Source organism: Gadus morhua, chromosome 15 (genome assembly GCF_902167405.1).
Source record: "Gadus morhua chromosome 15, gadMor3.0, whole genome shotgun sequence".
NCBI lineage: Eukaryota > Metazoa > Chordata > Actinopteri > Gadiformes > Gadidae > Gadus > Gadus morhua.
Genome location: NC_044062.1, coordinates 14,605,601 through 14,632,402, shown reverse-complemented (window position 1 = coordinate 14,632,402; position 26,802 = coordinate 14,605,601). Strand labels below are relative to the sequence as shown.

At 44.1% G+C, this 26,802-nt stretch overlaps 1 protein-coding gene across 1 annotated transcript; it reads left to right on the top strand.

Moving 5' to 3' along the window:
* The first annotated feature begins 22 nt into the window (after positions 1–22).
* On the top strand, positions 23–21,129 carry shtn1 (shootin 1). Its single transcript, XM_030378963.1, has 16 exons — positions 23–175; positions 1,231–1,283; positions 1,938–1,998; positions 6,730–6,824; positions 10,074–10,260; positions 10,506–10,603; positions 11,492–11,573; positions 11,955–12,049; positions 12,307–12,453; positions 14,183–14,336; positions 15,143–15,266; positions 15,391–15,473; positions 17,742–17,848; positions 18,531–18,581; positions 18,903–19,026; positions 20,490–21,129. The coding sequence occupies exons 1-16, from the start codon at positions 121–123 to the stop codon at positions 20,573–20,575; spliced, it is 1,602 nt and encodes a 533-aa protein (XP_030234823.1). The 5' UTR covers positions 23–120; the 3' UTR covers positions 20,576–21,129.
* Positions 21,130–26,802: the final 5,673 nt, after the last annotated feature.

Below are 26,802 nucleotides of genomic sequence, written 5' to 3'. Positions count from 1 at the left end.
CTGTGGGCGTGGTTCAGGATAATAAAGGTGTGTGTGTGCGTGTGCGCGCGACTTCGTGTCTACCTGTTTATTGCGCTACATACACGTCACGTGCTATATGTCAAGGCTGAATATAATACAATGGCGGCAGAAGAACTGGAGCAAATCAATGTCATCGCAAAGTTGTCAAACGAAGGTGAGTGTAGCGTGACACTAGCTTCATGTTGTAGCAGCGTACTTTTCAAAACATTGTGGATAATTAACGCGTCAGCGGTGTCTAGGCCTACTCTCATGTTTGTTTAGCGCATTTAATTTCCCCAACCGCCACGGATATGGATTCATTCGTCTATATGCTGAATTCTGTCGTTAATATGAACGCACTATTCATACTGTTTCGTATTTTTTCAAAACTTTTCTGGAAGAGCAAAGTCCAAATATCTAGTGTAAAGGCAAAGGCCATGTCAAATCATGCCTCTTACCTGACTTAAGTAAAAGTAATTTGGACGACCCGTAACCAACACGAAGACGTGGCCTAGAAATGAATGGAATACATTTATGTATCTGAAACATGGTTGGTACCTGAAGATCTAATTGTATTCGACCATTGGCCTTCCAACCCGCCCTGAGTCAACACAGTCCTCGCCTCGGTTTCTCAAACAATAATACAATAATTTACTTAAGATGGAGGTCTTATTTATCGGTAACCACACAAAGTAGAAATGGATAATGAAATGTGAACAAAACTGCTGAATTGAAACATAAATGGCAGGAGGAAAAACAGGTGACATGATTGGATGTGTGTAACATACATTGATTCCTCTGGCACACTATTAAAACTCATTCATAATCCCATTCTTTATCACATTGTCTATTGCGATATTAAACATGATTTACACATATATACATATGGCTACTGCCTTATTTCCAGTGGCTCACTTCTATCAACATTGTCTGTTACTGTCTGTTATTAACGTCAGGCCTACAGCCTCTTGACTTTATGGAAACAGACACATACTTCCCTCTATCTGTGGGGCTATCGCTATTTTCAACATTATCGGTCATATCTGGCCCATGGGAGGGATGAGTGGTGGGGGGGGACCTAGTCAGAGGATGATTGTGTATCACAAGTTGGCACATTTTTGCTCTTTATTTAGCCGCAGCGATATTAGTGATGAAGGGGAACTATCAGATATTCCACAGCTCCTGTCTTTGTGAAGATGTCTTGTAAGTGGCACCCCTTGTTACCCACAGTGGTCCAGGAATATGAAGCTCTACAGCGGGAACACGGTCTCACAACCATGGAGGTTAGTGGAGGTTTTTATTCAACACATTACTGCTTATACACGAAACACAGTGAACATGACCCACTGTCAGGTCGTTAGTTTTTCCTCAAAATGTTGTAAAGCGTTTATCTGCGAAGAGATGAAGCAACTGATTAGCCTTGCTGAACTGCCCTTCGGAGTGTAAATTTAAGCATAAAGTATCTCTTCAAAACCTGAATGGCATTCACTGGGAGTCAAAAAAATTTATAGAACTCCAAATATTTTAGTTTAATCATAAAAGCCTCCGGCATCAGATCTGAATTTCTGTTTTTAAATTAAATAAGTAGTTAATATGTAGGCACCAGGGGGTAACATAAGCATTTGGGCAATGTCCATTGAGCAAATCAAGTACAATATACACATTTTAGTGCAACGTCCTTTCGAGTATGTCAATGTGACAATGCAACCAGGTAAACCCTCAGCCCAGCTGAGGGTTTACCTGGTTGCATTGTCACATTAAAATACATACTACCTACCACATTGGTAGGTCGCTTAAAATCCAGGGGATTTCCTACAGATCACATTAGTCCTGGAACATTTATTTTATGCGATCCATTATATTTTCCCTGTTATTTATATACTCCCCAATATCTAAAGATCTTAGAATCTCTTGTCTGTCGGTCTGTCCCTTTTCAGTGTCAGCGTATACAGGAGGAGAGGGACGAGGCCATCCAGAAGCTCAATGAGTTCCAGCAAGGTGGGTTCATCTCGACACCCAGCCCCCCCTACCTGACAGACAGACAGACCCAGAAGGAACTGTGAGCACTGGGTGCCGGTCAGGCTGGTTATCTGCTGAAACTAGACCAGTGGTTTCCTTCCATTTTGTTTTGTGTTGCTGGATTCAATATGCGTTTCTTACGCAGTTGCTTACGACGTACGTCAGTGATCGAGTATACAATAATTAAAAGTCTACCATGACCTACCCCGGGCAACACAGCCAATGATCGGAAACGTCAATTAGCTTGCAGAAGTGAATTCACATGTATGTGCATTTGTATTGATTATTTGAGTGGGTTGCCCCAACCGCTTTCAGGAAGCTGGGTGCCTTCAAAAGGTTTGGGGCCACTGTGCTAGAGTCCCGCTTATCCAAATGTACATTTTTATTGACTTAATATTTGGTTGGATATCGACCTCTCGTGATACTCAATTTTATATTGTAGATTAATGAGGATGACAAGATATACTCTTAATCGTGATATTAATGGGTATCTTAATCATGTGTTAAAATGAACCATGGTATTCGTTACAATACATTTTTCTATTTTGCCCAGCCCACATGTAGATGTTAATGTATGTGTAACATAGACAGTTGTATGGTGACACCCTGACTGGAGTAACGTTTAGGTATATTGTGATACGCCTTGATAGATCTATGGATCAGTGTAGAGTGGTTACCTTGTCATGCAGTCTGTAAAACACACAGTTTAATAGTTTGATCGTTTAAACAAGGTTGAACTAGCCTTTCATATACAGTGTGATCACAGTGTGCTCCATTACTTACAGAAATACAGTATTTGAAGTCCATATTCAAGTTCAATAATCAATTTAGCATAATCACATTACATAAGTTCACATAAATAACATTAATAAGATACAGTCATTTAATCCAAGCTACATCAAAGCAAAAAAACGAATCCCTTCTTGAATATATCATAATTGTCCATCATAATTAATTGGACTACAAATTAGCTCGTCAACAATGAAACATGAATGCATAATATGCTAGTTGAAATTAACAACCCCATTGAGCCCTTGTTGGTACAACTACAAAAAACGCAAACCATCACCACCAGCAAGCTGAGCCAACACACCTCCTCATGATTGAATCTTTGGTGTGATTTGGCTTCGATTTGACTTTGGATTGAATGTCAGAGGTAGGTACCAAACCAAACTGCTCCTCGAAAACACATTGACAATCCGTAACCTGCGCCTCTCTGTCCCCGGCAACAACACCGCATATGTTAACGACGGCATTATTGACGTGTTTGAATCTGCACCAAAACTCGGCACCAAAATATCCCGTTGGTCCCCCCCCCCCCCCCCCCCTGGCCTATGGGAGGAGGCCCACCACCTCCCATCTCCGAACCTTCAGATGATGGCATTCACAAGTACCAGGCCTGCCACAGCCCTTTCACTCCACACATCCCTCCACAATTTAAATGCTTTTCACATTTCTTCAGCCCCGCGTGAGAAAGATATTTTCCTTTAAGGTAGAATGGGGCACCATGAGCAAATAATTGCAGGCAGGGTTTGATCTGAGGTGCCGCATGTCAAAAGAACAAGCAAATAGTTTGTCTTTGTAATCATGTTGCGGGCGCCCGGATTTTCATATGAATAAGCGTGGCGAATATTCAGCGATCCCTCAGCCAAAACACATATTGTGTTTGACTTGCAAGCTAAAAGAGGCTGTCGCACACTGCCAAACAGCTGCATATTAGGGCCTATTACGTGATTTCATAGCTCTTAGAAAATTGCTCCTATTCACAACGAAACGACTGGGGGGGGGGGGGGGGGGGGGGGGGTTGAGGGGGTGATGTAGTGGAGGGGTGAGTCGGAGGTGGGAGGGAGAAAGGGAGAGAACAAGCCCCTCACCATCCCAAACCAGCACCCCCATCACCACCATCAATACTCACCTCCGCACACACAGATTCTCCACACACACACACACACACACACACACACACACACACACACACACACACACACACACACACACACACACACACACACACACACACACACACACACACATACAATCATTTCTTTTGAATTGGCTGTGGCAAGGTTGGCGACAACATGACCATTGTGTTGTAATGATAACACCACAAAGGCATCTGCCCCGCATCCCCCTCATCAAGCCCCCCCCCCCCCCCCCCCCACACACACACACACACACACACACACACACACACACACACACACACACACACACACACACACCATTTAATTCAGAGATGCACTGGAGCCTCTGATACCATTATGCTGCATGTCAACATGCTGGGGGTAATCACTGTCGTCCCCCCCCACACACACACACACACACACACACACACACACACACACACACACACACACACACACACACACACACACACACACACACACACACACACATACATGAAGACAAGAGGCGGGGGGTAGAAAGCAAAGATGGAGTGATGTTGATGACGATGATGATGATGGTGGTGTGGGGAGGGGCGAAGGGGAGTGACTGAAACTTATAATTAACACTAACAATTCTCTGATGCATCAGAGCTCTGTGTCGTTACCCCTGCCATACAAACACACACACACACACACACACACACACACACACACACACACACACACACACACACACACACACACACACACACACACACACACACACACACACACACACACTAAGATGCACACACACACACACTTTCACATGGAGGTTTGTTTACTCTAGTGACCAGTAATAACAATTTACACAGCATTTTGTTCAGGGCACCCCTTTCTGTCTCTGTCTGGAACATATTTCTATGTTTGACTGTATATTGGCTAGCGTTGAGGCTCGAATCTAGGCTAGAGATGGCGTTCATAGTAGGGCTAGTGGATGGGCTAACATTAAGGCTGGTATTGCAGTGGTTAGCATTGAAAAAGTCGTTAAGGCTAGCTTTGCAGCTAGCATTGAGGCTAGTCATTGCTGAGACTAGTTAGTGTTGAAGCAAGTATTTAGGCTAACATCATGGCCAGCATTGAGGCTAGTATTGAAGCTAAATTTGGGACTTGCATGCAGCTATTGTTGTGGTGTTGATGGATGAGTGGTACCGTTCAGCGCTCATCACACGGCTTAATTAGGTGGCACCGGGGGTAGAGGAGTCGCCCGCGGCAACGGTACTAATGCCTCCCCGTCTGTCGCCTTCACACACAATCCCCCACACGCACACAGACACAATGTTTAATTAGATAAGTGGTTAGGAAGGATCTTTTGTCCTGAGGTGTGATGACGAGAGTTGAGAGACTTGATGATGGCATCGGTCGGGGCCACATGTCAGGCTTAAAAAACAGCAGAGAAATAGAGACAAGAGAGGAGAGATCCAGGAACTACATTCAGATTAGATCAGGGGTTATAGATCTCCATTCCAAAAGTCATTCTTCCCCTGATTAAACTAATTGATGAGGGTCGTTTTTAAATGTTTTATTGTTATTAGTCATTCTTGGTCATCAAATTGCTTGAGATTATCTATTATGTGTTTGCTATAGCTACTTCTGTTAGTTATATTCCTGATTGCAAATCTATCTTATTGACAAGGTTGTTATGGTCAGCATCGTAAAAAAATAAACAACTCTGTGTAAACCTTGCTCTAATATAGCAGACGGAATAACCTTCCGCAGTAAATTTACACAGGCTTTGAATGTTTTTTTCCTTCCCTCCTTTTATGATTGAAATCTACACGGTGAGCGTGGGATATGTAAGAAGGAACAAGGGAAACCAAGGCATACAAAGCAGACAAGACCTCTGTAATCCGTTGCGTTGGGTTCACGTGCCCGTGAATGAAGACGTGCGTAACCGCCACAATGACAGCCGGTCGGTGAGCTTCAGTGTCAAGCATCATGGCGCTCTCGTGACAATTAAAAGCTCTGTAAACTGAGGGCGGTTACATGCTCCCTCGCACACACACAGACATACAAACACACGTGCAGATCTTTATCCAATTCTTTGTTTTCACAAAGGTGTTTTGATGTGACAGGACTCATATGGAAACACATGCTGCCGTGCGGAGGGTGAATAGCACTGGCTTAACATCATAGGCTAAGAAAACATGAATACACTCAACGCTCTCTCTGTATGATTTTTCTTATGATCGATTCTCCTGCGAACAATGCTGATATTTACATCATGGATGCCAGGGACAAATCGCTGTTGTGTTGTCTCAGTCAATATGAATAGACTTATTTGAAAATATTGTTTTGTGATACTGTAATATTAGTTGAGAGTATGACATCTTCTTACATGCGATGTAGGATTACTCTTTGTAAGTACATCAACAATATTAAAAAAATGTCTAATCATCACATATAGTTTCATTCCTGTTCCTTTTGGGTTAACGGTGTCCTGTATGAGTAAGTTAACATGAGGGTTAGGGTTATCCTAACAATAGGATGGGTTATTCTATCCCATTCTTGTAACCATTGCTTGTTATCTTACGACCTCCCTCCCTCCCTCCCTCTCTCTCTCTCTCTCTCTCTCTCTCTCTCTCTCTCTCTCTCTCTCTCTCTCTCTCTCTCTCTCTCTCTCTCTCTCTCTCTCTCTCTCTCTCTCTCTCTCTCTCTCTCTCTCTCTCTCTCTCTCTCTCTCTCTCTCTCTCTCTCTCTCTCTCTCTCTCTCTCTCTCTCTCTCTCTCTCTCTCTCTCTCTCTCTCTCTCTCTCTGTGTCTCGCTTTGTATCTCTCTCTGCCAGTCTCCCACATGGTCATTGAAGAGGTGAATGCCATTCAAGAGGATTTGGAGATCGAGAGGAATTGTCGTCAGAGCGTTGAAATCCTGGCCACAAAGGTACGGCTCATCTCACTGGCAAGCACTGTACAGCTGTGTCTCAGCCCAAACATGCCACGACATGCAGAGCTTCCTCACAGACAAAGAACCGGCATTTACATTAATGCTCTTGTCTTCTTATGATGGGAGACAACGGCTTCTGAAAATGTTCTGAACTGTGTTGCACACACAGCAAAACAAACATGCAAGCTAATCACAAACATGCCCACACACACGCAAATGTGCAAATAAAACGTTGTACATCATCTGTTGATTAGCAACTTGAAGGCCTATCCAAGCCATTGCATTGGCTGCTCAATACGTTTTTTAACGTATCGACAAGTGAGTTCAATATGAGCAGATATGTATCAGCTTGTTGTTGATCTGAGTTTCTTAGATTAAGTAGGTCTACTAAGAGTAATCGTAATGATTCTGTTATTGTTTAAAGCAACAACCAAACATGGTCCTCCTCCTTGCATCCTTTACACCTCCAATGCCAATCAGGCAGCCATGTTTAAAGCAGAAATGATGATGTGAAATACTGGGTCCGAACGTTTGAACTGGAAATGACAAACCAATGAAACATGGTATTGGAGATGATGCATGACTTTTCCTAATGTGTAACTTCTAAATATATCTTTATTTTATATACTAATATGAAGTGTGTTTGAGCACATCGTTTCTGCGACTTCTTCTCCTGCTCTGGTTGAATTTGATCCTGTTCACAAATCTGAATACTTTTTATCCATTTTTGTTAATATGTAAAATCAAGTCATAAATATTCTCAAAAATAGAATATTTACAAAAATAGTAGAGGCCTATCTGCAATCAAAATACAAATATAACGGCTGGTGTCCCCTGGACAACATAGATAGAGTGCAAATTCACATAGTTTCCAGCATGAAAAGCAGAAAGCCAATAACCAATCATTTTGTTCAAGGAAGAGCAGATTATTCCAATCAGCAGGTCCGTCCAATCAGAGCGCTGGGATTCAGCCAGCATCCTGCTCTGAAACTTCATTCATAAGGAGGATATGTTGACTCCTCTGAGAAGAAGTTGCTGATATCTATATGTCTATGATTTGATTAAAATTGCATCACCCTTTATTTACTTTTATCGAATTATGTTTGGGTTGACCAATCAGGAAAGAGAGAAAGGAAGTTGGTGAAACAGTCCAGCGGTTTGAACTCAACAACATTTTAGGGTTAGGGTACTAAATAAATTCACAATGCAGAAAAACCAAGGTGGCCTTAAAGCAAAAACATAAATTTATTTTTGCTTAAATTGGCCTCATTAACATTGGCTGATTAATCTATTAGATCAAAAGATTTGGTGATTGCATGTTTTCTGTTAATACCTCAAAGGGTGACAAAAATGGGTCGCTTTCGAATGACCTGATCAATATAAAATCAATACTTTGAGACAGAGTTAGGGAGAAAGACCTAAATCTATGTTCAAGATACATATTGGAGGCATGAATAAATGTTGACGCACATACTGTATATATAAATATAAACCATTTAATTGGAGCAGCAACAGCATCCCTGGACTCTGGGCGGTGGCAGCCTCGCTCTGCAGCTCATTTCCATTTAAATCACACCCAAAATATTTGGGGAGGTTTAACCAAGGGAAGACAGGCAAATTGAGCCTGTGTTAATTTCTCCCAAGTCCAATGACGGTTATTTTGACTGCCAGCTCTTTCCAAAGAGCAGTAACAGAGGCGGTGAAACTTGAATGTGATTTCCCAACACTTTGAATTAAAACCAGACGACCGAGGATGCCAGCAATTTGCGAGCGGGCCAATCAGTGGCACGGTGGTGTTGCGATGCTTGACTTTTTTTTTTCTTCAGCGTTGATGTGTGATCAGCGCGGGGGACAGCGGGAGCGACGAATTTGTTGGCGGTGACCTCCCCTGGTCTTGCCCTCCGGTGCCATTGATTTATTTGAGTGCATAATTTCATACGCACGCCTTTTATCAATCATAGATTATTACCAAAAGGGCTGTGATTCCATGTTATGTATTGTTGATTGCATCTTGCACGCACACACACATAAAAATAGGCCTTTTGAAGGGCGTCATCAAAAGACTGAATTGCTGCTATTCGCATCCCAGCATGTCGCCATTAATAAATGTATCATTTGTGACTTGCCTTCTCTCTTTCTCTCTCTCTCACTCTCTCACTCTATCCATCCCTCTCTTGCTTTCTCTTTATCTCCCCGTCTCTCTCTCTCCATCTCTCTTGTCTCTTCATCAATCTCTGTGCACTTTCCCGCCTTGAGAACGCATCAAGACATATGCATAATTGCCATCTGCCTCCTTGCCATAGGTTTCATTAAGGTTTTACTTACTGACGCTCGCCCTAATTGACACATATGGCTGTCGGGAAGACGGAAGCACTGGAGTCGGCGTTCTCATAGTGGATAGTGGACCCCCCCCCCCCCCCCCCCCCCCACCGTATAGCTCTGATGAAAACGCTGAATCGCATTGAATATAGAGAGCATTGGATTCAAAATACAGAGGTGCAAATTGCTGCATGGAAATATAGTCGCAAATACCGTGTGCTATCAAACGAAAAAGATAAGAAAAGAGAGCAATGATTACGATGGAGAAAGGAGAAATATTTGGGCCACTTTTCCCCCAGTGTTCCTCTAATGAGGTGTCTGGTGTTACACGGCTGTTGGTTCGTCTCATGTGCCACGCCTCTTCTGCTGATTGCAGGGACGAGGGAAACTAAAGAAATCAGAACACAAGCTCAGCGGTGCCTCATCCCTGCTCCTTTCTTCTGACTTTTACATGCACAATGAATTACGTCTGTGTGACGGCTTGACTTAGAAAATAAAAGCCCCCGCGAAATGAGAGCAGGATGAGGCGTTGTTCTGCTGTGTTTATCATGTTTAAGTATACCTCCCTGAAATGTGTGCGTGCGTGCGTGCGTGCGTGCGTGTGTGTGCGTGCGTGCGTGCGTGCATGCATTCATAGTTCATTGACCTCCATCTCCTCATCCCTCCACCTCAATGTGTTCATCGTTCTACCACTTCAACATTCCCTCATCAAGCTAAATGCATGTGTACATAGGTCTATCCCCTCATCCCTCGCTTTCTCCACCTGCATGTGTTCATAGTGCATAACTTAATCTACACACCCCCCCCCACTCCATGTTACATAGGGCTATCACCTCATCCTTGTGCCCCCTGCATGTGTTACTAGTTCCATCACCTAATCCCCTCACCCCTCCACTTGCATGTGTTCATCCCTCCATGTGTTCCCAGCTGAAGCGTCAGAACCGCTCCCTGAAGAGGAAGAGCATGCTGCTGATGGCTCATCTGGGCCCCGACACCATCACTGAGATCCAGCTGGAGGAGGAAGAGGAGCAGGAGAAGGAGCAGAAGGAGGAGGAGGATTTGCAAGGAGCCAATCAGGAGTGTCTCCTGACCAAGTGCCAGACCACCATCACAGGTACCTGGGGGGGCCTGCAGTGATCCTCTTCTCTGACAGACCACAATGCTCCCAGATAAAGTTAGTTTTCTACGGACAGGAAAGTGAAGAGAGGCAGGACAGCGTTTAGGGAGAGAAGGGAGGACCTGGAACATAGCACTGTAGTTTGGCATCCGATTTACTATTAATGCACTACTTGGTCAGGACGCTCTGTTTGTGTGTAAAGGTTATCAAGGTTCGTGCAATTGATGTTGTGTTTGTGTCAGAGCTGCGTGAAAAACTCTCTCAGGTGGTGCAGGAGAAGACGCGAGCCGTTGCCGATGTAGAGGCCCTCCGAGACCATCTTCGTGACACCAGAGACGAAGTGAGTAGGAGTAGAGTAAACGGGGCCTCCGCGGTGGCACTCAAACCTATGGAATCCCCCTCCACCCCACAAGTCCTCTACCACCCTTGCCAGTTTTAAGTCTAATTTAAAGACATACCCTTTCACTCTTGCTTTTAACAACCCTTAACACCCTTAACCTTGTTACTTGTTCCTTACTACTTTTATTGCTTTCTTTCTACTTATTTTCTACTTATTTTATGCATTTCTTTTTTAGTCAAGACCTGTGTATCCCTGGGCCCCTTTCATCAACTGTCCTGTCAATGTAAAACGCTTTGGGTCAACTCCTGTTAAATGTGCTATATAAATAAAAGTGACTTGACTTGACCCACATAGTTAAATCTCCTGGTAGCTCAATGCAGGTTCCACTCTGACCTGTGGCCCATGTTCCTCCCTCTCTTCTTCCAATGACTTTCTCTCTTCACTCTCCTGTCCATAAAGGTACTAATCCCATACAAATGTGTGTGTGTGTGTGTGTGTGTGTGTGTGTGTGTGTGTGTGTGTGTGTGTGTATGTGTGTGTGTGTGTGTGTGTGTGTGTGTGTGTGTGTGTGTGTGTGTGTGTGTGTGTGTGTGTAAATAAGTAGAATAAACATGGACAAATGTGTGTTATCTTTTCACCTCACCTTATATTTACAGATTGGTTAAATCCAACAACCTCTCATTTTCCTATTTCCTTAATAAGTAACTGAAGAATGAAATCAAATGGAATGAGAAAAAAACTGCAGAGATGGCCAACTGTTTATTATTTACTTGTTACCGATTGGCTGAAATACCAGAGACGCATCTGTTGTGAAACTTGGGGAGTTTAAAGTTTAGGTTGGTCTTTTACACATGAAAAGTCATTTTTACTGGCTTTACTTTAATGCAGTTGCTGAAAGAGAAACACGATAACAGTGTTTTGATCGCAGAGACCATGCGGCAGAGAACCCTCCTGCAGAAATTCAACCGAGGTGAGCGTGTGTGTGTGTGTGTGTGTTTGTGTATCTGTATTGTTGCTGTAAGTTAACCTTGAGTAGATATACATATTGCAGAATAAATTATACCTACAATGTCAATCTCTTTCTCTCTATCCAATGCGTTCTCTATCTTTCAATTAAAATTGCTGCATTTATTGGCATGACGAAAAAAACTTTTTTTATTGCCAAAGCATTTAACAATGTAATATAATCATCATAATAATTATAATAATAATAATAATAATAATAACATAATCAAACAACTAAAAATTAAATTCCATATGTCTCTTTTTCTCTCACTCTCTCAATGTCTCTCTGTCTCTCTCTCTTGCCCTCTTGCTCGCTCGCTCTCTCGCTCTCATTCTCTCTCTCCAGTGTCAGTGTTTGCAGCAGAGGAGTTTGAGGTGTTGCAGGATGACCTGAGCTTGGAGAGAGACTTGCGGACAGAGGCGGAGAAGTTTGCCAGGGAGGTAAACCAACTCTTTCCTTAGCTTTACAACATATCTCTATAAACTATAGTCAAATAAATGAACGTAGCATGTAGTAGAAAACCTAGTCTGGCTAACATCGTCGTGACTAGGTTGTTTAACCCCCAACCGAAATGTTCTAGGTTCAAACCCAATTGTCTATCTGTAGGTATCCGTGCAAGATGTAAGGTGTAAGATGCATGATAGAATATGCAAGTATTGTTCATGACACCATGACATGTCCTACTCCTTCTGTCCAGATGCTGGTGGAGCAGAAGAAGCTGAGGAGACAGAGCCAGCTGCTGGTCCAAAGTGCCGCCCCTGGCCACGCCCTACAGGAAGCACTACGAGAGGTCGCCAAGCTCACCCAGGAAGTGGAGACCCAAAGGTTGGAGCACCTGCAGCAGGTCTGAACAAACCACTTCCTCCAACGCTAGATTGATCACCCGCTAGCCCTTATGCTCCAGTGCTGGTTTTATGAACCCTCTGAACTCAGCCCCCAAAAACGAACCCCTTCCCCCTAACACCCTTATCCCCTATCCCTTTCCCTGGATTAGCACATTGGGGTTGGGAGGAAGATCCCAGGCCCTGACCTGCCAGATTCCTGCCTACAGCAAACACAGCTTGGCTGGCTAATTCCACTGCTTGGCACAGGCGGCAGGAACAATTAGGGCTAAGTGGGATCGCTGAACTCCCCCTGCGCTGGGGTGAGAGGGGAGATGTCCTCTTCATTTGGGGAACAATGGACACATTGTTGGGGGAAGCCGAGGTGGCAGGATGACGAGGGGGCCGGCGAACACGCAACGCTGGCAAAAGCATGTTTACACTCCTCCACGGGCACCAATGCTCATCTAGTCTGACATTCAAGTTATTAGTTATTTTCTGAACCTTAGATATAAGATTATAAGAAAGCCTGCATTCGAAAAAAGTATATTACTAATGGATGTATCAATATTTGATCATCTTTCAAACAAAATATCTAGATATAGGTGATCTAATCGAACAAAAACAATGGTAATGTTACTTTGTTTTGATTTATTGGAACAAAAAATGGACAAATGAAGCAAACATTTCTGTTTAGGAGAAAGTTAGGAAACTGTATTCCCTTATTGCTGTTTTTGCCCTCTTTGGCTGAAATGACCTCAAAGAGATGTTTCCTTGAACTGTCTACAAGTCTCTGACATCGGTTGGGAGAAAGTTGATCCCACTCCTCTATGCAGAATTCTTTCAGCTGTGTGATGTTTGAGGGGTGTCTTTCCTGCACAGCCCGCTTCAAATCCCCCCACAGCATCTAAATAGGATTAAGATCCTGGCTTTTACGCGGCCATTCAAGAACTATCCACTTCTTTCCCTTGAGCCATTCCTTGGTGGATTTGCTGGAATTTTTTGGGTCATTGTCATGTTGCATGTTCCACATATGCTTCAGCTTCAATTTTCTGACGGATGGTCTCACCTCTTCCTCAAGCCCCCTCTGGTACAATAAAGAATTCATGGATACTCTATGATGAGGAGCTGGCCAGCCCCCGCTGCTGCCAAACAGCCCCAGACCATGACACTCACTTTAACAATGAAGCTAACCAAATGTCAGCTCCTCCAAAATCCTCTCTAAGAATGTTCTAATAATTTGCACCTAATGTAGTGCACTTGCTTTTAATGTAATGCATTTTAAGTAGCAACATATGTGGGTGTTTCCTTACTTTTACCTTACAAGGAATTGCAGTTAATAACATCTTCCATATATATATATATTTTAAATTTTTAATACTATATTACATCCATCTCTGTATGGATGTAAAGATGTAGTTAGTAAGCATCTTATTATAGTAATAATAAGAATCTTCAAATATGTTTAAACATATTTTTTTGGGGAATCCTAACTTTTTCACATGACTGTATATATTCTAGGCTAAAATTCCATTATCTCAGAATATCTTTCATCCTAATCGAAAGCACGTTAATTTTTTTTGTCAATATAGAACACAGGATCGTTTTTCGACATCACTAATACTGTATATCAAACCTGGGCATGGACTGAGGGTGTATGTGTGTGGCGATACTGAGCCGCCAGTCTCACTAGCCTAATGACTGTGTGTTTGTGTGTGGTGTGTGCGTGTTTGTGTGCGTTCGTGTCGCCAGATGAAAGAGGCAGAGGAGCGAGTGCGGAGCGGCCGGGCTGAGAAGGAGCTGACGGCTCTGCGACGCAAACTTGACCTCCTGGAGGAGGAGAAGGAGGAGCAGGGGGGGAGGTGCACCCGGGCCGAGAGGGAGGTCAAGGACCTGCGCTCCACCGGTGAGAGAGAACGCAAGAGGGAGAGAGAGAGATAGCAGAGGGTGGAGAGAGACTAGGAGAGAGTGGGGGACAGAGAGATATGAGAGGGGGGAGAAGGAGAGCCGGGTGGATAATAGAACGGGGAGAGAGAGAGAGAGAGAGAGAGAGAGGGAGGGGAGAGAAAGAGAAGGGTGGCTGGAGGGATGGGAGAGAGGAGCGGGTTTGGAGAGGGGGAGGGAGGCGGAGGGAGAGATGTGGAGAGGGAGGGAGAATGTGGGAGCTGAGAGGTGATGGGAGCCCAGGGACGTTGCCCCGTAAACACTCAGGGCTGAATTCCAGCGGCGCTGCATCACAAAGCACTGAGCCTGACCCCCATCCCCTCTCTCCTCCTGCCATCGTTTCCCCCTTGAGAATATTCACAACTACAGTTTGTGCTGTCGTTGCTCAGACTGTCCCAACGGCCACATTCTGCGCCACTGAGTGGCCTCTTGTCTTCATGGTCAATTAAATGAGAGATCGCCCGGACGACTACGGAATGTTACCGGAACAACACAGCCAGCCTGATGGCTGTTAAATGCCCGTTAATATATCCTAATCAAGGGTCATATTTATGTGCACCTATTGCACTCCTTACTGTCCCTTCTGTGTTTCTGCTAAACGTTTTCCCCCTCTGGCTTTGTGTTTGACTCCTTCCTTGTCCTTCACATGGCTGAAGGCTAGAGGGTATACTACGGTGCCTGTGTAGCCCTTTGAGGCCGTGACTCTGATTAAGGGTTCTACATATAGAGTTGACTTGAATTGACTCCGCTTGTGTGTTGCGGTTGAAGTCGAGGAGCTCCAGCAGAGGCTCCAGATGGCTACCAATCCCCCTACATGCCACGCACCTCCTCCTCCACCTCCTCCCCCGCCTCCTCCTCCACCACCACCACCACAGCCCACCAACCCTCTCAGGTAAGGTTAGCCACAGGTGTGAGGGAGTCGGTTCACTTTAAAATGTCCTAACCAGAAGGTCCATCCCGAGCCACCTGACGATCGGGTCTAGACAAGGTTTGACACGCGACCATCCTTCTCTCAGCTCCCTGCTGTCTCTGATCCGCAAGAAGAAGGGCGGCACAACGGACATCCCTCTGGTCTTTCAGGACTCCACCGGGGAACCAGGTAGGAACAAGCTGAATGGATAAACATGCCAATTCAGTACAGATGCCCCATCAATAAACATTTTATTATCACAATCATAATGCTTGTATTGATTTAGAAAGTTATTTGATTAATGAACTTGCTAAATCAATACAGATGCTTAATCGATGAACATGCTCAATTAATAAATGTGCTAAATCAATGCAGTTGCTACATCTGTAAAGATTCCCAATCAATAAACATTTTAAATTGATGAACATGCTATATCAATACAGATGCTGTATCAGTACAGATAAAGAATCAATCAAGATGCCAAATCAAGGAAGATGTTCAATCAATAAAGATGATAAATTAATGAAGATGATTAATCAATAAAGATTCTACATCAAGAAACATGATAGATCAATGCAAATGCTAATTCAATAACAATGCTGACTCAAAGTTGCCTCATCAAGAAAGATGCTCAATCAATACAGAGGATAACGGATGAACGGGTGAATGTGTGTAGTTCTGCATGTTTGGAGAGGAAAAGGGAACCCATGATGAAATGATCTACGTTTGTGACATTGAGGTACCACGATGGTGACGTAGAGACCAGTGCACCGCGCTGGTGACGTAGACCTGGGGTGTACCTGCGCTGTGGGTTTCATTCACCCGTATTCTCAGCCCCCGTTCACAAGCACACGATTCAGAGCAAAATAAATCGGAGGGCCACCGTGGTTGCATTGCAACAGCCCCCAACAATGAATTCAGAACGTCCCGCATGCCGCGGTTTCCCTCTGCTGCCAAACTCTTCTTATTCGAAACCAGGGGTTGAATATCCCCCACCACCACTGCCACAGAAACACTGCTCTCACAGGAGAAGCTATTCTTCACCTGCTCTATGGCCTCGTGCGAGTCACTCTTGAGTGGAAAGATAAACACCGTGGTTGGTGGCGAATGAGAACATATTAACTTCTGCCTCTCCCATTGGCCGATTAGGTCACAGGTAAATTCTTATATCTGCCCAAACAAAAGGGGAGCCTTGACTTGGGAGAGCTGGTTGACTGAATAGGCCGTTTGTCTTTGCACGGGACTAAGATGTTTGGCGGGCGTCAATTGGCCACTGTGCCCGGGGGTGAATGATGGGAATTTGACGCCAGGTTGAAAGGACCCAAGGATACTTTAGTGACTTTTGAATAGTACGGAAATATTTGAATATGACTTTTTAATAAGAAATAGCTTTTCCTCAACGTTTCTGAGGAAATTTAAATCTCAATGGAGCCATTGTGTGTGTCGTTGAATGTAAGCTGTTAGAATGTTTTTATTACCCAAAAGACTGCGTTCGTCAGCGGATTACTTTGTATTATTCTTTTCCTTTTAATGATTTTTTCTTTTCACCGGAACTTGGGGAACTTTCCCTGCATAACTTTTGGATGAAAGTGTGCTATTTTGTTTTAAACAGGAGAATTCATTGAATTCCACACAACACAAAAGACATGGGCTTTAATATGACGGTTAACAGAGACATACAAAACACACAAACTCCTACTTAATAAAATGATCTTTTACATTCCTTATTTGATTTATTAATAATTCACAAGAATATCTCTCATGGTGTCGGCAAGCAAAGTAACTTTTTACTTCCAATCAATAACAGCGTCAGGCACAGATGATGATTTGAGACACCTTTATGCTTATTTTGGTCATTGGACCGGTCCTCCACATGGTAGTTAGATGTAGTTAGTAAGCATCTCTGCATCAGTATTAGTTAGGCCTGTATCCTAACTAACTTCCTCACTAACTTCATTTTATCTTGTGCTGGTGCTGTACTGACCTGCGAGACTAAAGGAGGTAGTCAATCTTTTTTTTCAAATAACTAGTATTGTATTGTACCCTGTCTCTCTCTCGCTGTCTCTGTCTCTCTCTCCCTCGCACTCTACCCCCCCTCATCCTCTCTCTCTCTTCCCCCCCTCTCTGTCCCTCCTCCTCTCTCCTCCCTCTCTCTCCCTTCTCCTCTCCCTCCTCTCTCCTCCCTCTCTCTCCCTCCTCCTCTCCCCTCTCTCTCTCTCTCTCTCTCTCTCTCTCTCTCTCTCTCTCTCTCTCTCTCTCTCTCTCTCTCTCTCTCTCTCTCTCTCTCTCTCTCTCTCTCTCTCTCTCTCCCTCCTCCTCTCCATCCTCTCCCTCCTCTCTCCTCCCTCTCTCTCCCTCCTCTCTCCTCCCTCTCTCTCCCTCCTGCTCTCCCTCCTCTCCTCCCGCTCTCTCCCTCCTCCTCTCCCTCCTCTCGCCTCCCTCTCTCTCCCCCCCTAGTGGTGGATGTCAGGAGGCAGGCGGTGGATGAGATGATGGACAGGATCAAGAAGGGGATCCTCCTGCGGCCCGTAGCCCGGAGCCCCAGCACCAGGACCAAACCCAGGGTACCCCTCACCCCAGATACCCCAATGCCATAGAAAACCTCCCATAGTGCACTATGCCAGTATGTTAGCATTCAACACCATCTGTGCGGCCTGTACTATCTTCGACCACAGCTCCGTTTGTTAAATCATATCACACCGTCTCGCAACATCTCCTAGTCTTTAACGCAGCATTAGAGCTTGTTCTGTGTGGATAAGGACACCGCTCTGAGTAAATAACAACACAGGGTCTTCTTAAGACCATTCCCCGCTACTACGTGCTCTGAAATTAGCTGGTATTATAGGAGCCGTCCTGTTCAAGTCATTATCAAGAACGGGGAAAATCTGAAAATTGACTTGTGACTCAAATGGATTCGGTGAAAAAACACCAGTGTCTGTCTGTAGTTAAGACTCTAAGTGCGGAACGAGGAAAGCAAATATAATTTTTCAAACTGCTGTTTATTTACCAAGCCCATCTCTCTCTTCTCTCCCTGCTCTTCCCCCTCCCTCTCCCCTCTCCTTCTCCCGTCTCTCCTCTTCTCCCCTCTCTCCCTCTTTTCCCCATTACCACCTCTCCACTCTCCCCCATTCTTCTTTCCATCACTTTCTCTTCTCTCTATCTCTCCACTTCCACCCTCTTTCTCCCTCCTCTCTTCCTCTCCCCTGTCCCCTCTCTCCCACTCCCATCGCTCTCTCCTGCTCCCAGGTGGAGAGACTGCCGTCTAACTCTGCCATTCAGGAACTGAAAGGAATCATGGTAATGGAAGTTTTAAAGTTCGAAAGCTTCAACTTTCCCTTTAGTGATGGGTTGGAAAATAAGAAGGGTTGAAAATGCACCAGAGGACATTTTTTTGTGCTTTGAAAGGTTTTAAAGCAACTTAATATTTATAATATAAAAAACTAGGAATATTACGCAGGTGTTTGTCTAATACTATGGTAGTTCGAGTTGGATGAGTTGGAGCGGGTACAGAAGTCAGGTACCAGGTAAATAATGTAAAAAAAACAAAGGATATAAGATGAACCTGTAGAAATGATTTGACTCTTAGTCTGGTGTGTTCTGTCTTCCTCCTCCGCTCAGGAAAAGGTCCAACGGACGGCTCCGCCACGGGCCCTGCCGCAGGCCACGGAGATCGACGGGACCGGGGAGCTGGAGAAGATTTTACTGAGAAGGCGGGGCGCTCTGGAAGCCACGCCCCTCTCTGGTGAGTGACTTAAGGGGTTGAACTGTGTGACAGAAATGGGAAGGGGTGTGTGTCATTCAAATTTGCTTGATTCTGACTCTGCTTATCGAATCGGGAACTTATAGATCCTGGGATCTGATGTAATTTTTTCCGTAAATTGTCCACTGCGCATGGAAAGTCTAATTTATACAAATAAATAATACTCTTTCTTAAATGAAAATTGTAAATGTTTGAACGTTTTAAATGTTGTTGACGCAAGGAATCCTGGGACGACATCGTCCCCTTTACTTTGGTAAAGGATGGTCCAGTGTAGCATCGGAAGCCATCGTAATGCATATTCTTAGCATTATGCTCTTATATTAAGCTCTTTTACCCAGGTCATGATGCGCCTCAGCTGAAGGCTAACGTGGTCTAATCAAACGCACGTACACTGATAGGCAGTCAATTTAAGACCTGACTGTATGTCTCTTAAGATAAATACATCTTCTAAATTACTAAATAGTGAAGTTCGATTTTAATGTCATGAGGTAGGACAGGATTATTTGCTCTGAATGAAGCGAAAATGTCCATGTAAGATACGTACTTGAGCCTGTTTGTATTTATCTTCACTACTAAGTGTTTTTTTTTCATAAGTAGATTACCCTCACCTTGTCACATGAAATTGAGTGTCGTTAATACATTGACCTCCCATCTGAAAATAAAGTCCTTCAACATAGGTCTTGGGTGAAGTGTGAATGGAACATGGACAAAAGGTGGATTTTGTTTTTCAAACACGCTGATTTAAAGTTTACTCTGCGACGTTCTGCGAAGTTGTGACATCGTGTTCGTACTAGTGAATATATGGACACCTGTGTTAGTCAATGCAAGATGGTGTCGTCAATGGTCCTTTTAAACTGGATCACATGTGACTCCCACTTATTGCCGGGTAGCTTCTTTTATGTATTGTGATTATGTTTTGTTTCACCTTTATTTAACCAGGCTGTCACCATTGAATCCCTAAACCATCTGTTTTACAAAGAAGATCTGGCCATGACAGCCTACAATACAACACAATACAACCTACAGTAAACAACATGAAATACCACTGAAAAAAACATTCTTGTACACATTCAATCGGGCAGAGATGATGAAAGACTTTCGAGGTTAAGTTGTCACATGGATTTCTCTGAGCTTTGTATGGTGAAAAGTGTGTGTGTGTGTGTGTGTGTGTGTGCGTGTGCGTGCGTTCGTGTGTGTGTGTGTGTGGCCGCATGCGTGTGTGTGTGTGTGTGTGTGTGTGTGTGTGTGTGTGTGTGCGTGTGTGTATGTGTGTGTGTGTGTGTGTGTGTGTGTGTGGCCGCGTGCGTGCGTGCGTGCATGTGTGTGTTTGTGTGTGTGTGTGTGTGTGTGTGGCCGCGTGCGTGTGTGCGTGCGTGCGTGCGAGTATGCGTGTGTGCATGTGTGTGTGTGTGTGTGTGTGTGTGTGTGTGTGTGCTTCTCCACAGACACGCCTCCTCCCAGCAGGGGGCTAGATGCTAAGACGCCGTCGTCTTCGTCAAGGTCTAAGAAGACCAGGCCGAGGCCCTGCTAGGGCCGGTTGGTTTATTCTGGTAAACAGCAGTGACTTTACAATCTCCACCTCCTCCATTTTGATGTTCATGAAAAACTTTCATGAACATCAGTTTCTCTGCTGACCTTCTATCACATGACAAACTCTACGTATTCCATTGTGTTGTTCTGGAATGACCATGAGATGAAGACTAATGAATAATGAATAATGTGTCAAATCTGTTGTTGATGAAACAGCAAGAAAGAATAGGCACCGTTGTTAGGCACACTTTAAACGTAGATTTAGTTCAAATGAAACTATATAGCATATTCACTAACATGTGGTGGCGCTTATGCATTGCACTCTACTGACCTGGTACCTACTAATTACATCACTTCCTATCTGGCCAGAGCATCCAAAATGTATAATGTTATTAGATCTTAATCCACTGATTCATATAAAAGAGACCAGACGTCTGTATCCTACTCCCAATTCATTCTGTGCCCCCTTGAATCGTGTGTTTGCGTAATTTCCTATAGATCTAAGTACTGTGGTACATGTTGATAATAAAAAGAAAATAAGTTCTTGGAAAATCATTTTTGTCTGCCTTTTAGTAGATTGACTGCATTCACGCTTCAAAAAACTTTAGAAAGTCATAATGATCTTGTTAAAAACAGAATGTTCGTTTAAAATTAACCCTTGGAATGGACTTATTGTGGAATCAAAGTGAACATCAACTTCATGGTTTCCCTATAATAACATGTCCATTCCATGGAAAATTAATATTTCTTCGTGGGTCTTTTGAAAATCCACGTATTTATTGTGAGAACGTCATCAAATAGTGGTCAATTTGATCATGATTATCTTGTTAAACAAGATACATTCATAAAATTAACCTTTGGAATGGACTTATGTAAATGAAGAATAACACATAACATGACTATACAACGCAAAGACATTGATTCAAATAAAATGCAAGCTTTGTGATTTCGGTGATAGCTGGATTCATATCAATCACCATATTTACGATGGAAAACATTGCATTAACTAACAAACAAAACATCATATACATTCAATGAATGAAGATCATGAAAATAAAAGCAGATTTATGGCTAAAAATGTTATTCAAATGCATTTTAATACTGTCTTAACATTTTGTAGTTTTCTTTTGTCCGTTTTTTTTTTTTATGAATTTTCAATATACCAGCGAATGCTCATGTGTGCGTTTTTGAGTCACAATGAAAAACAATCTATTCTGTCATTGAGGTTGAGGAACACATTGCCAATTCTCCTCTCTCCCCCATTCCTGTCTCTCTCCCCCATTCTTGTCTCTCTCTCTCTCTCTCTCTCTCCCCCAATTGCTCTCTTGCTCTCTCTAACGCCATCATTTACTTTCTTTCTCTCCCCCAATCCCCCTCTGTCCCTCCCCTGATTATTCTCTCGCCCCAATTACTCTCTTCCCAAATACCCCTCAATGCACAAAATGGTGGTCAATATATTCCCCACCATTTTGTTTTGGCCACTGCCGCTTACTGTGCATGTGTGTGTGTGTGTGTGTGTGTGTGTGTGTGTGTGTGTGTGTGTGTGTGTGTGTGTGTGTGTGTGTGTGTGTGTGTGTGTGTGTGTGTGTGTGTGTGTGTGTGGAGGAGCAAGTGACAGATTTAACATTAGCCAGAGTTTCAGAGCAGAGAGCGGGGCTTAGACCAGCTAAACCGGCCTCTTTAGAATACACACCGGCATTTGACCGCGTCACCCCGAGGTTAAGCCATCGTTAAAGGTGTGTCTTTAACTACGAGGCGATGGGAGGGTGGAGGGGAGGAGGGGTACGGGCGGTGGGATCAACCAGCGCCCTCCAAATGTATTTACAATGGCCGCCATGGTCAGTTAGCTACGATGGTGGGCTTTTTGTTTGGCTGGCTCTTTCATGGACACCTGGCCACGGTTCCCAGACGGCTGCTTCAGTGAGGGAGTGAAACGTGAGAGCCATCCGCCGAGCGCTCTGTCCATCACCCTTTGTGTCCGCCACTAATTAAGGCTTTAGGGTTCATTTAGCAATTAGCTGCAATTTCCAGGCCAGATAAAGAGCTTGAGTCCAGGCCACATAAAGAGCTTGAGTCCAGCCCCGGTGAAGGCTTCAGCGCTGCCGAGCCTCCCCCAGCTCTGAGCTCTAAACTTGGCCCTGTTCAATGCATCTCCTCCTCTGTCGTCCGAAAAATTCGTCTTCCGGCACCTTGACTGACTGCAGCAGCAATTACAGTGGAAGTCACACTCTTTAATTGTGTTTAATGGCAGACTTAGGCCGCCACAATAGGCCTCTCGGTGGACAAAGCACAGTCATCTGTGAATGGATTTCGGCAGACTTACAGGACTCCCAGATGAACGGTTGTCGCTTGGCCTTGGGTTTGGTTGTTTTTCTTCTCTCCATGGCGCAGTAACTATACTCATATGCCGGAGGAGCTCGGATAACGTGGTGAGAGTGAGCCCTACTCCACAATCAAGCGCCTGACGAGATGAAGAGAGGGCTCACGTTATTGATTTATGTCATCGGCCTCTCCGTGTATCCTTATATCCTCCCATGTCAATGAGTGATCATTTTGCATTGGGCAAACACTATTCTGCGATCCAGCGGCCCTTCTGTGTTATAGAAGAACTTATCTGCACGAGGCTAAGCTACGCTAGTTTCCTTGTTAAGTAATTTTGTATTCTACTGAGGAATACTGATGAAGCTTTCATAAGGGATGAAGGGTATTTCTACCTCTGTAATAAGGGTATTTCTACAGTGGCTGGATTACACGTTGATTTGAAACCTTGGTAAACTTCCTCACTGCTCCTAATACTGGCAGACTTTCTGTGCGCCGTGACGCCATTGTGTTTCCTGTGCTCTAAGGAAGTGAGGTTACGGCAGCGGTACGTCGCTCCGTATGCCAGGGCCGCGGGTATAGGCGCGGGGGGGGGGGGATAGGATCGCCACTGATTGCCATGCAACATGTAATTATTTGCTACGCTTTTATTTTGCAAAGCCGCTGGCGGTGCGCGGCCTTGTTGGGCCGCCACAATGGCGGGTTTTCCATGTGGAGTGTTCCGGAGCCTTTATGGACCGGACAATTAGAGGGCTCTTTTTCTGCATGTTTGTGCAACACTTTAATTTGAACTATTTTCTTGTTTCGTTTTATTATTTTCAAAACAAAGTAATTGCCTGGTAGGGGGCCAGACGTGCTCTGAAAAAAGATGCTGCCTTTGTGTGTGTGTGTGTGTGTGTGTGTGTGTGTGTGTGTGTGTGTGTGTGTGTGTGTGTGTGTGTGTGTGTGTGTCTGTGCATGCACATGTTTACACAATTGATGTGAAGCCGCAGCACCCAACCAGGCTGATCAAAGTGAATCAAAAAAGAGCAGAAAGGCCTGTGTGTCTAACGAGGTTAATTGCAGCCATTTGGCCGGTTCTATATAAATATATAACTGTCACTTGTTAAATAATGAGCTCTCTTGTCAGGTCTTCCCAGCCACTGATCTGCATGAAAACAAACGCAGAGGGGATTGTATTGGTTTGACAATGGGAATAACAGACGAAGGCCTACGGTGTCACACAGGGAGAGGAAGATAGTAAATAAGAGACCTAACAAGGGGACAACCTCCCTGACAGGCTGAAGGCTGCCTGTGTAAGGCCACACCATTGTTCTGTGTGTGTGTGTGTGTGTGTGTGCGTGTGTGTGTGCGCAAGTGTATGGGTGTGTGTGTGTACTTGCGTGCGTTCATGTCATTGGGTGCATGCCTCTGTGTGCATTTGCGTGTGTGTTTGTGTGTGTGAGAGTGAGTGTGTTTGTGTGTGTGTGTCCTCTCCACTGTATCCATACAGCTGAGCTCCTTGTGTCTTCTCTGGTCTCTCCCAGGGCTGAGGAATGGACCTTTATACCTCCAGTCCTACACTCTCATAATTACTTCCTCCAGGAACACACACACACACACCCACCCACACACACACACACACACCCACCCACACACACACACAATGACCGGCCTCTGTTTGTTGGGCCACATTGAAGAGCTCTGTGTCAGTGTGTGTGTGTGTGTGTGTGTGTGTGAGTGAGAGCGCGTATGTGTAAGACAGAGATTGGGTGTGTGTCTGTGAGAAAGGAAAGAATCTGTATGAGAGAGTGAATGCGTGTAAAAGGGACATCAAATGTGTGGATGTCTTTGTGAGAGTGTGTGTGTGTGCGCATCTGTGTGGGTGTGGTCTCCTATTATCTTCTCAGTCCACAAGTCTGCACCAGGACATTTCCCCCTTCTCAAAATAAAGCTCACACACATATGAGTCACACTGTTAAAGAGAAGATTTAAAGGAGACATATTATGGTATTTTCCCAACAAGTAAACATAGAATATGAGTTCCAGAAAACATATTTTTGAAGCTCTTTGCTGGAAATAGCTTTTAGGAAAAAAAATCTCACCTACCGCCATTCCCCTCTGTTTCAGTCCCTTCAGAATGCGCCGTTTCTGGTGCCTGTAGCTTTAATGCAAATGAGTTTTGCCCATTGACCAATGAGCTGTCAGAGTGAACCACAGCATGGAGGAAAGTGATTGTTGCCGTTTGCGGACTCCTGGAGCTCTTTATCTATATAATATAATATAATAATAATGATATTATTTAATATATGTAAGAGATAATGCCCGACGAGGTGTCCATTAACAGGAATTATTGGACGACTCGGAGGCCTTAGAACAGTCCGACGCGCAGCGGAGGACGGTTGCCTCCGCAAAGTCCATTAATTCCTGATAATGGACACCTCTAAGGGCATTATCCCGCTTATACCATTGTCACTTGTCAGGAAAATAAATTAAGACCATTCATTTATATTTTAATGCATTTTACAAACCATATATAAAGTTTTTCACAAGCCATAACTGTTTCCCTGGTGGTCGGACTAATACCTGGAACAATCATTACCCTCCCGTAAGGTTCTTATGCAACGGAAACCATGTTCACTCCTCCATTAAATAGGAAGGACCTGCTACGACTTGGCAACGGGAGGTATTCTAGTCCGCCCAGCTATGAGCCAGAGAGCTTATGTTATGCATTGTACATATTTATAATTCGAAATTCGTCCCAGCCTTTTTACCACAGATACTCTAGGGTCTATAGCATATAACCGCGTTGTCTGATTACAGTTTAATTCATTTTTCACCATTTACCAGCTTTCGTTTTGAAGCCGAATCACCGCGCCATTCGTTTCAATGGGAATCGCGACGGTCTATACTTTCAACTTAAAGTGTATGCATTCATTATTTGAAATTCGTCCCAGCTTTTATACCAGATACTATAGGGTCCATAGCATATAACCGTACAGTTTAATGCATTTTTCCCAATTTAAAAGCTCTCGTTTGGAAGGCTGAACAGACAATTTGACTGGAACTACTTAGCAGGTGTCCGTATATCAGGGGTTAATGCACACCCTGCAGCCAATCAGAATCGAGTATTCCCCCAGACCGTGGTATAAAGGTATTTATCTATTATATCTAATATCATGGCCAAAAGCTATGTGCGCCTTGGATGGTATTATGAATCATAAAGACTGCGTCTGACGTCTCTTGTACTTCCACAACAAGTAAAGACTCGTAGTGGGGGTTATCTCGGCCATGGTTGAGAATTGGGGGAAAGGAACTTTGGCATTGACACTCTGAAGTCCATATTGTACCGCGACATGGAGGAGAAAGGGAATGTACTCCGGGAGTTGAGCTGCCGCCGAGCTCCCCGGGCCGGAGCTGCTGGACTGCCGCCGAAGGGAAGCTCAGCTTTCTCCTCCATGTCTCCTCCTCCGGCTGGGGGGACCATGGCGGCAGTCCGGTGCTCCACAAAATCTAAGCTATGCTCTGTTTGGAGGGGGGTGGGGAAGTGGGAGGAAATATTCAAATGTGCCCCCTTCCTACGTAGGAGGGGGCACCAAAACTGACACACTCGTTTGGTAACTGTAGGCGGGTACTTTCAGATATGCATATCTCACCCAAAAAATCATGTGGGTGAGATTCGAAGTTTGTATGCGTGTGGGAGCACGCAGGAAAAGTGTGGTTTTCATAATATGTCCCCTTTAAATATTGTCTGTCAATCAATTTGATCGTAGTCCCTTAATTCTCTTTCTAACATACTCATCTCACTATATTTATTTGTAATTCTAGCCTTTTATATTTTATGAGTTCTGTCCATTTAATTGTATTACATTGTATCCACTTCACTCTAAATCAGTTATTTATATATATATATATGTATTCCAATAATAC

Coding starts and splice junctions, on each gene's coding strand:
- shtn1 (XM_030378963.1), top strand. CDS start 121: ATGGCGGCAGAAGAACTGGAGCAAATCAATGTCATCGCAAAGTTGTCA. Junction 6,825..10,073: donor TTGAAATCCTGGCCACAAAG/GTACGGCTCATC, acceptor ATGTGTTCCCAG/CTGAAGCGTCAGAACCGCTC. Junction 10,261..10,505: donor GTGCCAGACCACCATCACAG/GTACCTGGGGGG, acceptor TGTTTGTGTCAG/AGCTGCGTGAAAAACTCTCT.